General features: G+C 44.4%; 1 protein-coding gene across 9 annotated transcripts in view; it reads right to left on the bottom strand.

Moving 5' to 3' along the window:
* Window positions 1–15,832, bottom strand: part of kmt2d (lysine (K)-specific methyltransferase 2D) — a 248,665-nt gene that overhangs the window by 9,272 nt on the left and 223,561 nt on the right. For all 9 annotated transcript variants that reach the window (XM_060821028.1, XM_060821029.1, XM_060821036.1 and 6 more), the window contains 4 exons: window positions 15,224–15,360; window positions 12,644–12,774; window positions 11,922–12,090; window positions 10,302–10,418 (listed from right to left, as the gene is read on the bottom strand). In XM_060821028.1, coding sequence (XP_060677011.1) covers window positions 10,302–10,418; window positions 11,922–12,090; window positions 12,644–12,774; window positions 15,224–15,360 — 554 coding nt within the window. The remainder of the gene's footprint in view (window positions 1–10,301; window positions 10,419–11,921; window positions 12,091–12,643; window positions 12,775–15,223; window positions 15,361–15,832) is intronic.

Here is a 15,832-nt window from a genome sequence, read left to right on the forward strand (position 1 = left end):
AGTGAGATAATGGAGTTTTACATGAATTCATGCAGTTTTTGAACAAAGTACAAATTCACCCCACAAAATATACGTGTGCGTGTGTCTTTGTCTGTCTGTCTGGGTTGGGGGTTGAGTGTGTGAGAAAGTGTGTGCGTGTAGTGAGTGTAGAGTGTAGAGTGTCTTACGTCTGTGAGGGGGTGTACGTGGGAGTATGTGTGTCTGTAAGGGTGCGTGTGGGAGTCTGTGTGCCCGTGTGTGTGTAGTGCAATGGTGGTCACCTGTAATGTGACATGAACCCAAGGTCCCAGGTGAGGCCCTCCCGATGGGTACTGAACTTGGCTATCAGCCTCTGCTCGGCCACTTCTGGCTGCCGCCTGTCCTGGGCAGCTTGCTCTCAGCACAACTCGCTCTCAGCACAACTCCATACAACCCTGTCACGGTAGGCGCTGCAAGACGTGTCAGAGTGTGGACATAGATACCACCATTACTCGTGGGGACACCGCCCACCTTGTACAAGACAGGTACTCATGCGACTCAGCCAACATTGTCTATCTTATACGTTGCAGGCAAGGATGCCCTGAGGCATGGTACATTGGGGAAACCGAGCAAAGGCTATGACAACGGACGAATGAGCACCGCACAACAATCAACAGACAGGAGTGTTCCCTCCCAGTTGGGGAACACTTCAGTGGTCCAGGATATTCTACCTCGGACCTTCGAGTGACCATCCTCCAAGGCGGACTTCGGGACAGGTGGCAGCCAGAAGTGGCCGAGCAGAGGCTGATAGCCAAGTTCAGTACCCATAGGGAGGGCCTCAACTGGGACCTTGGGTTCATGTCACATGACAGGTGACCACCATTGCACTATACACACACCCACACACACACTCCCACATGCACCCCCTCACAGACCGAAGACACTACACTCACCACACACACACACATATTTTGTGGGGTGAATTTGTACTTGCAGGGTTACATTGTACTTTGCTCAAAAACTGCATGCATTCATGTAGAACTCTGTTATCTCACTTTTTAGATTAGAATCAATCTAAACATCATGGCATAGACAGAGAACACAGGGGAGCTAACACCTTCAACATATTGTCTAGCTATCACCATTGTTAACAGCTAACCTGAGAATGCAACTTTTTAAAAAAAGGGTTTGTGACTTACACATGAAAGAAGTGAAACTACCATGGTATTCAAAGATGAAAGACTTAACAGACAATCAATTTTTCAATGTATAATTTCAATTACACTGTAAATTTTTGCTATAAATTCTGTGTTGGATTGAGCCCTCCACGATCACCTGAAGGAGCGACGATCCGAAAGTTTGTGCGCTTCCAATTAAACCTGTTGGACTGTAACCTGGTGTTGTGTGATTTTAAACTTATTTCCCAAGAGTAGGTCAAGTTTTGCACCTTCTGTAGTAGGTACATCCACATACTGAATCAGAAAATTTTCTTGCACACATTTAACAAATTCCTCTCCACCTAAACTCTTAACACTATAGCAGTCCCAGTCTATTTTTGGAAAACGAAAATCCCTTTTAATAACCACTCTACTATTCTTACAAGCAACTGAAATCTGACAAATTTGTTTCTCAATTTCCCTCCGACTATTAGGTGGTCTATAATACAATCCCAATAAGGTGATCATCCCTTTCTTATTTCTCAGTTCCACCCTGAGATGTATTTCTGGGAATATCTTTCCTTAGTACAGTTGTAATGTTATCCCTTATCAAAAACACCACTCCCCCTCCTCTCTTGCCTCCCTTTCTGTCCTTCCTGTAGCATTTGTATCCTGGAACATTAAGCTGCCAGTCCTGTCCATCTACTCAATCTCTCTTCATAAGCCAACCCCTTCAACTCTGGAAACAACCTAGGGAACCTCCTCTGCATCCCCTCTCGTGCCAGTACATCCTTTCTCAAGTCAGGAGACCAAAACTGCACACAGAACTGTGTGGCCTCACCAGCACCTTATACAGCTGCAACATAACCTCCCTGCTTTTAAACTCAATTCTGGTAGCAATGACGGACAAAATTCCATTTGCTGCCTTAATTATATGTTGCATCTGCAGACCAACCTTCTGTGATTCATGAACAAGAACACACAGGTCTCTCTGCACAGCAGCGTGCTGAAATTTTTAACATTCAAGTAATCGTCCTTTTTACTGGTATTCCTACCAAAATGGATGACTTCACATTTATTACATTGTATTTCATCTGCCAGACCTTTGCTCACTCACTTAAACTATGTCCTTCTACAAAGTTCCACCGTCCTCTGCACACTTTACTCTACCACTCATCTTAGTGTCGTCCGCAAACTTGCCACCAACTCCAAATCATCTACGTAAATTGTGAATAACTGTGGTCCCAAGATTGATCCCTGAGGCACACCACTAGTAACCGATTGCCAACCAGGAAAGCACTCATTTATCCCCAGACTTTGCTTCCTGTTAGTCAACCAATCCTCTATCCATGCTAATACATTACTCATAATGTCCCACATCTTTATCTTACGCAGCAGCCTTTTGTGTGGCACCTTGTTGAATGCCTTTTGAAAATCTAGATACACCACATCTGCTGGGTCCCTGTTATCCACCAGGCTCAGATCAATAGTTCCTGTATGTTAAGATCTCAAACCAGGCTATAAATTAGCAAACAACAAAGGGAATTGAATAGATATAATGACACACTGGAGATTTACAGGGCACAGTTATTCTAGTATGTTCAAGTAGCAGTCACATTTGCTTTGCTAAATTGCAATGAAAGCTGAATTGAATCAGTCCCTGATAGACATTAACCATTATGTATTGTCCAGAGTCTCTCTAGATTAAATATACGGTGACATTCAACAACATGGTTTTGTGTATTAACATTGAAAAACACTTTCAGAAAGATGAATGTGACCAATACAACAATGTTAATATGTGCCCTGAGCTCAAAGAACACCTTATCAAACATCCATGTGAATAAAATCCACAAGATTCTTATATGTAATTTAAGGGATACTGCAAATCAAACAAAAAAGCAATAAGCTGAAATTTCCTTTTGTTGTTTTGCTTTCAGCTCTATATACAGAAACCAAATTTAATTTTCACCAAACTCAACAATATTCCTACTGTCAGGCCTCAAGTGGGGTAGTGCTCCGATAATCAAGCCTCACTGTCCCTGGAGTCATCACAAAAGTTAAAGATTTCATCAAATTACGCAAAATTCTCCAGTTTAACTGTCTGATAGGACCCTGTTAATCTGGGTCTATACTTAACAAAACCACTACTATTTGCTATAAATAAATTCTGTCTTTGAATTGTCAACGGATAATTCTTCCAGTTAAAACGCTAATCCCTTTCTAAAACTCCTTTACACACATCAAACAAAAAAACTTTGGTATTTTGAGTGCTAGAAAAAAAAAACTGGCAAAGCAGATCGAAGGCTCTGAGATGATCTTAGTATTTGTCAGGATGTTTGGTTCTTTGATCTCTCTTCTCCATGTCCTTTCCACATTTTTGCAGGAGACACAGGTGATTGGTACATTAACTGCAAAGTCTCCTAGTTTCTGGTTACAGGCTGCTTCATATATCAATTGGTAGGAGGAAATCAAACTGATTTTCTTCAGATATTTTATTGCAGACAAAAACTCACTACCATGTCATTTGGAGGTCCGAAGGCTTCTGCCAGAATCATTTACAGCCAAAAACTGTTGAGAACCCAGGAGTCAGATAGTTGTCGTCAGGCCACTCCACAAACAGCAATTTATTGCCAACTGAATCTCATTTTGTACACACCTATTGGTGCTAGTCCATTGACAAAGAGTCTTGCCCACTGCTTCAAGCAGTGTAAAGATGACTTACAATGAGATTCAATAACTTGGTTTTAAAAACATGCAACAATTTGTTCTACAATCGTTGGTTTTAAAACAATTGTTTTCTCATTTCAGTCTACATTCACATATACAGAAGAAAAGGTGTAGTCTTTTCACCATACAGCATAGGATCACAGAACACCAACAATTTTTTAAAAAATTGAGGTTATAGCATATTTTTGCCTTCACACCAAGGAACTTGAGACGATGCACACTTAGGCCCCGAATTAAAGGGTAGTTTTGCAATCTTGTTTATTTTTACTTCACCCGCCCCCACATATAATGCTTCATACCCATTTTTCTTTTATAGTCTTTCCCCTCCTTTTTGGTTTTCATTATTGCATACATGCACAATTTAAGCATCATAGTAGATTTATGTTTTAAAAAAAATACTGTGAGTAGAGAGAAAATGCTGGAAATACATGTCAGTCAGCCCCTTTGTGTAAAGGTCAATATTCCAGTGCAAGGCCAGAGTCTTGAAGGAATGCCTTGTACATTAACCTGTGTAGCCTGTAGACAAGCTGATTGACGTTTTCTTTCAATAATTCTAATTACTATGGTATCTTATTCACTTTATTTTCTAGGTTCTCAGAGCTTTTTATCAGTTCAAATGTAAATCAGATTAGACACCAGGAAATGGAACTGGTGGCACTCAGTATTATCTGTAGGGTAATCAAAAACAGATCAGAATGACCACAATTATGGCAATGAGGCAACCATTCAGTGTACATCTGGGTGATATGCGAGCTTGAACAAGTTTTATCATACAGCGCACAACCTAACATGTAGAGATTATATGACACTGATTTAACTGAGCACCTGTACTAACTGATGCTTATATCACACATCATACATCAGCATACAGTTTAAGCACTAGTTCAGCACTTATTATTACATCTAAAGGACAATACGTCATCATTGTCATAACATTGGGGTAGCTGTCTGACTTAGAGACCTGACCTTGATTAATTCAAGTTATTAACATACCACTTAGGACAAGCAGAGAATCCAACAACATAGGAGTCTGTCAATGAACCCATCTGCTTGCGAGATCTCTGAAGGGATAATTTCACTTATGCTCATTTGGTTACCGAAACAAATTTAAATGGCTAACTTCCAAATATTTATGCATTTCCATTTTGAAAGTAATGGACAGAAACAAAACAATGTTACCATGCATAAACTCTTGTTGAAATTTTCCTGTACCAAATCTACTTCTCACTAAGAATAGTCAACCTGTTTCCAAGGCCTTGAATGTTGTTCTGAAATTGTTTTCTGCCAGTCAGCAACCAAAGTCAAAGATGATGACCACATTTCCCCAGTAGGAGAAAGAGAGGTCTGCAGATGCTGGAGATCAGAGCTGAAAATGTGTTGCTGGAAAAGCGCAGCAGGTTAGGCAGCATCCAAGGAACAGGACACTCGACATGTCGGGCATAAGCCCTTCATCAGGAATGAGGAAAGTGTGTCCAGCAGGCTAAGATAAAAGGTAGGGAGGAGGGGCGATGGAGATGTGATAGGTGGAAGGAGGTCAAGGTGAGGGTGATAGGCTGGAGTGGGGTGGGGGCGGAGAGGTCAGGAAGAAGATTGCAGGTTAGGAAGGCGGTGCTGAGTTCGAGGAATTCGACTGAGACAAGGTGGGGGGAGGGGAAATGAGGAAACTGGAGAAATCGGAGTTCATCCCTTGTGGTTGGAGGGTTCCCAGGCGGAAGATGAGACGCTCTTCCTCCAACTGTCGTGCTGTTATGGTCTGGCGATGGAGGAGTCCAAGGACCTGCATGTCCTTGGTGGAGTGGGAGGGGGAGTTGAAGTGTTGAGCCACGGGGTGGTTGGATTGGTTGGTCCGGGTGTCCCAGAGGTGTTCTCTGAAATGTTCCGCAAGTAGGCGGCCCGTCTCCCCAATATAGAGGAGGCTACATCGGGTGCAGCGGATGCAATAGATGGTGTGTGGGGAGGTGCAGGTGAATTTGTGGCGGATATGGAAGGATCCCTTGGGGCCTTGGAGAGAAGTAAGGGAGGAGGTGTGGGCGCAAGTTTTGCATTTCTTGCAGTTGCAGGGGAAGGTGCCGGGAGTGGAGGTTGGGTTAGTGGGAGGTGTGGACCTGACGAGGCACCAACCGCCACCGACGACCGTGACTTCACTTCCGCCCCCACCCACCTCGCAGCCTCCGCGATCGCTGCCCAGACAACTGCCTCGGCGATCGTCACCCAAACAACCGCCTCCACGATCGCCAGGAAGATCGCCGACGGATTCGCGACCCCCGCGGCTACCGGGAACAATAACGTTTCTTTCGTCGCCACAGCCATTTCCGCCCCTTCGGTTGCCGTTGCCGCAGCCACTTCCGCCCCCAGTGACATCACTAACCTGCACGACCGCAACGCCTCATGTGTCTCCGCCCCCACACCGACCTCCGTCACCACGCGCAACCCCGCCCCCATGCCGACCTCCGTCACCACGCGTAACCCCGCCCCCACACCGACCTCCGTCACCACGCCTAACCCCGCCCCCCACACCAATCTCCGTCACCACGTCTAACCCCACCCCCACTCCCACTCCCAGCTCCAGCCCCACAACAGGTCCTAGCTCCCAGCCCTGCCGTGTTTTCACTATCCCTCCAGACCTCCCCCTCTCGGAGGATGAAAGATCAGTCCTCAGCAGAGGCCTCACCTTCATTCCCCTACGTCCTCGGATTAACGAGTTCAACACGCGGCGAGACATTGAACAATTCTTCCGCTGCCTTCGCCTCCGTGCCTACTTTTTCAACCAGGACTCCCGTCCACCCTCTGACGATCCCTTCTCCCGCCTCCAATACACCCCATCCACCTGGACACCCCGTGCTGGCCTCTTACCCACCCTCGGTCCCTTTATAGCCAACTGCCGCCGTGATATTAAACGCCTCAACCTGTCCACCCCTCTTATCCACTTCAACCTCTCACCCTCGGAACGTGCAGCCCACCACTCCCTCCGCTCCAACCCCAACCTCACCATCAAACCGGCAGACAAGGGAGGTGCGGTAGTAGTTTGGCGCACCGACCTTTATACCGCTGAGGCCAAATGCCAGCTCGCGGACACCTCCTCCTACTGTCCCCTTGACCATGACCCCACCTCCCACCACCAAACCATCATCTCCCAGACCATCCATAACCTCATCACCTCAGGGGACCTCCCATCCACCGCCTCCAACCTCATAGTCCCACAACCCCGCACCGCCCGTTTCTACCTCCTGCCCAAAATCCACAAACCTGACTGCCCCGGCCGACCCATTGTCTCAGCCTGCTCCTGCCCCACCGAACTCATCTCCGCATACCTCGACACGGTCCCGTCCCCCTTAGTCCAAGAACTCCCCACCTACTTTCGGGACACCACCCACGCCCTCCACCTCCTGCATGATTTTCGCTTCCCCGGTCCCCAATGCCTTATTTTCACCATGGACATCCAGTCCCTGTACACCTCCATCCCCCATCAAGGAGGACTAAAAGCCCTTCATTTCTTCCTTTCCCGCCGCACCAACCAGTACCCTTCCACTGACACCCTCCTTCGACTGACTGAACTGGTCCTCACCCTGAACAACTTCTCTTTCCAATCCTCCCACTTCCTCCAAACTAAAGGAGTTGCCATGGGCACCCGCATGGGCCCCAGCTACGCCTGTCGCTTCGTAGGATATGTGGAACAGTCCATCTTCCGCAACTACACTGGCACCACCCCCCACCTTTTCCTCTGCTACATCGATACTGTATCGGCGCTGCCTCGTGCTCCCACGAGGAGGTTGAACAGTTCATCCACTTTACCAACACGTTCCACCCCGACCTCAGATTCATCTGGACCGTCTCAGACTCCTCCCTCCCCTTCCCAGACCTTTCCATTTCTATCTCGGGCGACCGAATCAACACAGACATCTACTATAAACTGACTGACTCCCACAGCTACCTAGACTACACCTCCTCCCACCCTGTCCCCTGCAAAAACGTTATCCCATATATTGTGGTTCTGCTCGCAGAGCTGGAAGTTTTTGCTGCAAACGTTTCGTTCCCTGGCTAGGGAACATCATCAGTGCTGTTGGAGCCTCGGGTGAAGCGCTGCTTTGATGTTTCTTCCGGTATTTATATTGGTTTGTTCTTGCCGCTTCCGGGTGTCAGTTTCAGCTGCAGTGATTTGTATGTGGGGTCCAGGTCGATGTGTCTGTTGATGGATGTTCTTGCCGTTTCCGGGTGTTAGTTTCAGCTGTAGTGGTTTGTATATGGTGTCCAGGTCAATGTGTCTGTTGATGGAGTTTGGGGATGAATGCCATGCTTCTAGGAATTCTCTGGCTGTTCTCTGATTGGCTTGTCCTATGATAGTGGTGTTTTCCCAGACTACTGCGACCCTTAGGACTCATAACAGCACACAAGCCAACATCCACGCTCAGACAACAACTCACTAGAACAAAGGACCCAATACCCAGCATGAGCCAAACTAACGTAGTTTACAAAATACCATGCAAGGACTGCACAAAACACTATATAGGACAAACAGGAAGACAGCTAACAATCCGCATCCATGAACATCAGCTAGCCACAAAACGACACGACCAGCTATCTCTAGTAGCCATACACTCAGACAACCAGCAACATGAATTTGACTGGGAAAACACCACTATCATAGGACAAGCCAATCAGAGAACAGCCAGAGAATTCCTAGAAGCATGGCATTCATCCCCAAACTCCATCAACAGACACATTGACCTGGACACCATATACAAACCACTACAGCTGAAACTGACACCCGGAAACGGCAAGAACATCCATCAACAGACACATCGACCTGGACCCCACATACAAATCACTGCAGCTGAAACTGACACCCGGAAGCGGCAAGAACAAACCAATATAAATACCGGAAGAAACATCAAAGCAGCGCTTCACACGAGGCTCCAACAGCACTGATGATGTTCCCTAGCCAGGGAACGAAACGTTTGCAGCAAAAACTTCCAGCTCGGCGAGCAGAACCACAACAATGGATACCCGAGCTACAAATCTTCAATCAGATGTTATCCCATATTCCCAATTCCTTCGTCTCCGCCGCATCTGCCCCCAGGAGGACCAGTTCCAATACCGTACAGCCCAGATGGCCTCCTTCTTCAAGGACCGCAGATTCCCCGCAGACGTGATCGACGTTGCCCTCCACCGCATCTCCTCCACTTCCCGCCCCTCCAACCGCCACCAGGACAGAACCCCACTGGTTCTCACCTACCACCCCACCAGCCTCCATATACAGCGTATCATCCGCCGTCATTTCCGCCACCTCCAAACGGACCCCACCACCAGGGATATATTTCCCTCCCCTCCCCTATCAGCGTTCCGAAAAGACCACTCCCTCCATGACTCCCTCGTCAGGTCCACACCCCCCACCAACTCAACCTCCACTCCCGGCACCTTTCCCTGCAACCGCAAGAAATGCAAAACTTGCGCCCACACTTCCTCCCTTACTTCTCTCCAAGGCCCCAAGGGATCCTTTCATATCCGCCACAAATTCACCTGTACCTCCACACACATCATCTATTGCATCCGCTGCACCCGATGTGGCCTCCTCTATATTGGGGAGACAGGCCGCCTATTTGCGGAACATTTCAGAGAACACCTCTGGGACACCCGGACCAACCAACCCAACCACCCCATGGCTCAACACTTTAACTCTCCCTCCCACTCCACCAAGGACATGCAGGTCCTTGGACTCCTCCATCGCCAGACCATAACACCACGACGGTTGGAGGAAAAGCGTCTCATCTTCCGCCTGGGAACCCTCCAACCACAAGGGATGAACTCCGATTTCTCCAGTTTCCTAATTTCCCCTCCCCCCACCTTGTCTCAGTCGAATCCTTCGAACTCAGCACCGCCTTCCTAACCTGCAATCTTCTTCTTGACCTCTCCGCCCCCACCCCACTCCGGCCTATCACCCTCACCTTGACCTCCTTCCACCCATCACATCTCCATCGCTCCTCCCCCAAGTCCCTCCTCACTACCTTTTATCTTAACCTGCTGGACACACTTTCCTCATTCCTGATGAAGGGCGTATGCCCGAAACGTCGAGTTTCCTGTTCCTTGGATGCTGCCTGACCTGCTGCGCTTTTCCAGCAACACATTTTCGGCCCACATTTCCCCAGTAGGCAGGTATCCAAGTTCTACATGGAACTTGCCATAAGAATATGGCTGAAATTGAGAATTCAGTTTACTAGAGGATTGCAGTCGTTGGCAATGAATTATGCAAATTGGGTAGCCACTTGAATTTTGTGGGGCAATAGGAACTCATGGGTATTGAATTTCAATCCAAAATTTAAATCTTGGATAATTGCAAAACAAGACTAGTACCTGAAGATTGCAATGACTCAAAAATCAAAGGCATTAATTTCACTGATATTCACATTCATTAAGGTTGTAATATGTAATATTGTGCAGAGTGACACGGTTAATCCATACCTGAGTCTCGTACAATTTCTCCCTGCGGTTTGCAACCTCATTGCGAATGATTGTCCCTATGTATTCAATTACCATTGTGTGCTTCTCAAGGTCTTTGGCTGCGTAGAGACCCAGACCCTATGGAGCAGAAAAATAACCAAAGGTAGAAGAAACATTGAAATTAATTCTAAAACAGCCCTTAGAATTCAACTCCTCCTGTCCAGGTTCCATTACTCATGACAGAGTATCATAGGGTTTAACTTGTGGATACACCATAATTTTTCAGTGAGGAGATCTCAAGTCCCAGGATATCCAAGCAGATAGATGTTATGCTGGCACATCTCAAAAATATTAAAACATTCAGTATAGCACATCCCTCATTCAAGTGTAATTTAAGCTCCATGTACTTGTGCCATGGGTCATCAAGTGAACAAGCTAAATGAATGTGATCATTCTCAAATTTCATTCTAGATATCAAGTCATACGTTTCTTTTACTACATGAAAACTTTACACACATAGCAGTCCATAGTCAATTTTGTTTGGTTGACAGAAACAGCTGACAATTTAGACTAGTTTCAGATACAGTTTCATCTTTTTATTGCAATCAAGATCGTTCTCTTTGAAAATAACTTGAGCTCAAATGGCTCTACATTAAACTGGTTCTAGTCAATTTATGACAGCCATTTGATCTACCGTTTTTTATGTGACAGAGCTACCCCAGAGGTTGAGGATTGCTATCCTTGCTGTTTGAAGGAAACCATGTCTGATTTTAAATTGACACTCATGTCCGGAGGTACCAGAAGCTGAAGAAATATAAAATTACTGATGGCAAAGGCCACAGGACAATATTTCATCTTCAATCTAGCCAAATCAACCAGCAAGGAATAATGCCCCAGAAGTTTCTCTATGCCAGGATCATCTTTGAAAACATTCTCTTTCGCTAATTGCTTTAGATATTTACATTGACAAACGTAGGTATCATGCAAAAGAACGGAGATTAGACACATTTGGCAATTTTTCTGCAGACCAAAGAATCGTTTTGCTGACTTTGGACAGGGTTTAAGACGCTGAAATTAAAAGTGGGTCAAAAAAATGCAGGTTTCATGGTTATTGGCTGCAGAGAATAATTAATAATAATTAATACACATCCTGAAGCCAGGAGGCCACTCCAATTAGAAATAAAATGGCCAAGATAGAAGCATGAATGAGCCAAGATCCAAATACCAAAAACAAGGTGCACTACTGGTTGAGAAGATAACAGAGAACTTTCAACCTATGACTAGAACTAATTAAAACCACTATAAGCTACAAAGCACTACTATCTTAGAGACAAAACAGAAAAATTCCAAAGGAAGGGCTTTCCTTGTAGATTTCAATATATCAGGAACACAAGCATCGACGCAAGCAGAAAAGCTGAGAATATGATGAATGAATGAAATCTATTAATAAGTGAGATTATTAGAAAACTGAATATCTTGAAATGACATTCCTAGCAAATTGAATTTTAGTCTTCCCTTCACCTATCAATGCTAAGCTGGAGGATGGCAAATAAATAAAAAAAAACAAGCAACTAATTTAATTTCAGAGTACAAAATCTGTTATAATTAGTGACATTTCACATCTTGCTGATAGTGACTCACCTGTATTCGAGATCGAGCCAGGTAAACATTATTTTTCCACTCGGTTTTCAGTCGGCGGTACTGAGAAGATTTGGAGTGAACAAACTGCTTGCTGTAGGGAGTGTTAATTTCTCCAGTTACTGTACTCTGAAATGCTTTTGATGTGCTGGTGCTGTTCAAGGTGTGCGGCCTGTTAAGTACGTCGGAGAAAAAGATTAATATCTGTACTTGGATCAAAAATGAAAAGGCTCCCCAGAACCAAGCCCGTTATGATTATCATTACCTGATCTAAAGACTTCAAATATGAATGAGGTATTAGTGCTTTCTGTCTATACCTTTATATAGGCTGGCAAAAAATGATAAAGTTACAGTTGAATGATAAAGTTATATTGCATCACTTAGTGTTTCAAGTTAGGCTTTTTTTGACCTCTTAGCTCCTTGCAGTAAATCTACTGCTAGAATGCTACAAGTTTAAAATATTCAGTCTTGGCTTTCTGAACTTGCCAGCTACCATGGAATATTTCTCCAGAGCAGTTTTCTATCTGTCCATCAGTGTTCCTCAGCAGGAATCAAAATATCACACTTTTACATAAAAGGCACGATATTCTATTCAAATATAAAAGGCAGTTAAATTCATAGTTTAAATCTTGTGACAGAGATCACTTGATAATAAAATACCTTTTAAAAAATTTATAAGTTTAAAGTTATCACAAGCAAGTCACTTTCATTTTTCCTGTACCCACCGTTTGTAGTGAGTCATAATTTTCGGCTCAGATCGGGCACAGCCTGTTGGATTGACAGCTAGCGGGAGCTCCATAAGCGGGTGCCGACCATACCTGAATATATAGTTCTGACAACTCTCCACACCTGGCAACTGCAGAGAAATCAAAATTAATTCACAAAACAAATTTCTAAAATGTATTTTAACTAAAAAGACGATTAAAAATAGTGGGAGATGATGGCCTAGTGGTGTTATCGCTTAATTAAAAGATCCAGATATTGTTCTGGGAATCCGAGTTCAAATCCCGCCATGCCAGATGATGGAATTTGAATTTAGTAATAAAAAAAAGTCTAACGATGACCATGAATCCATTGCTGATTGCCAGAAAAACCCATCTGGTTCACTCATGTCCTTTAGGGAAGGAAACGGTCAATCTCACTTGGTCTGGCCTACATGTGACTCCAGACCCACAGCAATGGGTTGACTCTTAACTGCTCTCTGAAAAATTAGGATGGGCAGTAAATGCCAGAGACACCCTCACCCTGTGAATGAATGAAGAAACCCCATCATAAAATAATTGGGAAAATGCCTTTCTTCCCCTAACTTGCAAATTTCAAAATTTATCCGCTATAATTCTTGCACCACAGCTGTCACCATACTACCCATTGCCTAGCTGACTGATCGTGGATGAGCCAAAGGTTCTTGCAACTCACTATTGGCTAAATGAATATTTCCTGCTCAGCCTTCGAGCAGATAATTCATGCCATAGCCTTCAATCCCACACCTATCTCAGAACGCCCACTCAAGCTCAATTCAATAGGTCACAACTTTGAAGCCTGGTTCATCCTGAGTGTGCAGGAATAGATCAGCTGTTAGGAACATCACTGTACAACTCAGAGAAAGCCACCCAGAGTACAGCACTATAGGCTCGATGGCTAGTGACAGCAAATGAAAATCTGAATCCTCATTCCATTGCTTTGTTGACACCAATTGCCCATTTTAGGACTATTCCCAAATTACACACCATTTTCACCAAGCAGTGGACAACTTTTACATCATCTATTACCTTTCATCTATACAACAAATCCCATCAGTTCTGCACATCCCTTTACTTGTCTCAATAATCCAGAGCAGCTACTGAGCTCTTGACAAACAATTTCAAGCCTATACACAATTTATTTTGCTGTGCTTTAGACGCATTTGTATCTATTTATGAAACTTAAACCTATTATGTAGCACCTTGTTGTTCATGCATATAGTTTAGATACACCATGAGGTCTCAGCTCACTAACCAACAAGCTAATTTCTGGCCCCCTCTACTTTTAACTCCCATTTCAGCAAATCATACTCTTACAAAATTTACCTTGCCGTCACTCCAAACTCTGTTCTTAAGCAACTGAGTCCAACCATCTTGAGACTAAATCAGAACACTTGAAACCTTGGCATTATATTTGATCCAATGTGTTTCAGCATCACTGAGACTGCTCGCTCCCACAACAACTTTGCCCTTACCTCTGCTCATCTGTGGCTGAAACCCTCAAGAATACCTTTGATACCACCAGATTTGATTATTCCAACCCGCTCCGAGCAGATGCACTCATTCCATATTTTTTTTTACTTAAAACTTTGCTCCTCTTGTCTTAACTCAAGCCTTTCACCAATCATGCTGGTGCTTCCTGACCAATACCAGCTCCCAGTGCAGCAATATCATAATTTCAAAATTCCCACACCCCCACAACGTATTACTGATGGTATGTTGAGATCACTAAGTTTGGAAAATAAATCAACCTTTATTTTATAAATCTTCAAGCGAAGATGACTGTAAACACTGTTTGCCCCACTCGGTCAATGCCAGACTACTCAGACCCCTTGGCATCATGGTAGCCCACAAACCCACCAACACACTAAAACAGCAGCTGAACTTGAAAGATCCTATACAGATGAGCAAAACTAATGTCATTTACAAAATACCGGGCAAGGACTGTAACAAACACTACATTGGACAGACAGGCAGAAAACTAGCCACCAGGATACATGAACACCAACTAGCCACAAAAAAAACATCAACTTCTCTCACTAGCATCTTTAGATACAGATGAAGAAGAACACCACTTCGACTGGGACAACACATCCATCCTAGGACAAGCCAAACAAAGACACGCACGGGAATTCCTAGAAGCATGGCATTCCAACCGAAACACACTTAAAGACATTGAGTTCGATCCCATTTACCACCTCCCGAGAAAAGGAAGTGACTTCACCACAAGAAATGACATCACCAACCCAAAGAAACCCAAACGTATAAATAGAAAGCAGGAATTTTCAGCCTGAGGCCCACTGAAGATGTTACCTCGTAGGGTAACGAAACGTCTGGAAATGAACCTTCCAGCTCAGCGAGCAAACCTACATCCAAAACTTGATCATGTTTAATAGCCTTTTTCATGATGGGGGGTAACCGCACAGCCAATCAAAATATTTCTGAATTTAAATCTTACATTAAGTTACAGGTTGGACATGGCTCAAGTATGGACGTTTTAAAACCTGTAATCTATTAAATTCATTTTTTTGCAGGTATTTCTCTCCTTGGAGCCTTTCTTCTTACCGACTCGGCAATCCTTAGAACAGCATGAATAGTGAGTCCAAACATGTCCTCTCCTTTAATGTAATCAGGAAAAAGTCGTAACATTTCCGCTTCTTTCCGCAGTTGCACAATTGGTTCAAGAATTCGGTTCCAAACACCTGAGAAATATAGGGAATAAATGGAAAACATAGCTCGGATGCTTGTATGTCGAGGCTCTGCAGAAATTTTAGAATTACAAAACACCAAACATAGCGTGCTTATGTATCTCCACAACCATTCCCTGCTAAAACAAGGTCAAACTATTTACTCCTACAGTGTGGTGAACACACCAATTCTTGATGTGTAGAAATAGCAACCAGCCAGTTCCTAAGTCTCTGCTAAGGTTGCTCTTAAGTGAATCACTTGGAGGTATATGAGCATAACAACTTCCAGGGAAGCACACAATGTACCATTGTCCAGAGATCAGTAACACAATGGACTGAAAAATTGTGGGATAAACCTTCGCTGTACTGACAAAGTGTCATCTACATGAAGCATCACTAACTTGTCTACAAAGTCATAAGCACAAGCTCCAAGGCCACAACTTGGACAAATCAATTTGTCTTGACAGAGTGAGTTTGTTTTTAAATT

Source organism: Hemiscyllium ocellatum, chromosome X (assembly GCF_020745735.1).
Source record: "Hemiscyllium ocellatum isolate sHemOce1 chromosome X, sHemOce1.pat.X.cur, whole genome shotgun sequence".
NCBI classification, from domain to species: domain Eukaryota; kingdom Metazoa; phylum Chordata; class Chondrichthyes; order Orectolobiformes; family Hemiscylliidae; genus Hemiscyllium; species Hemiscyllium ocellatum.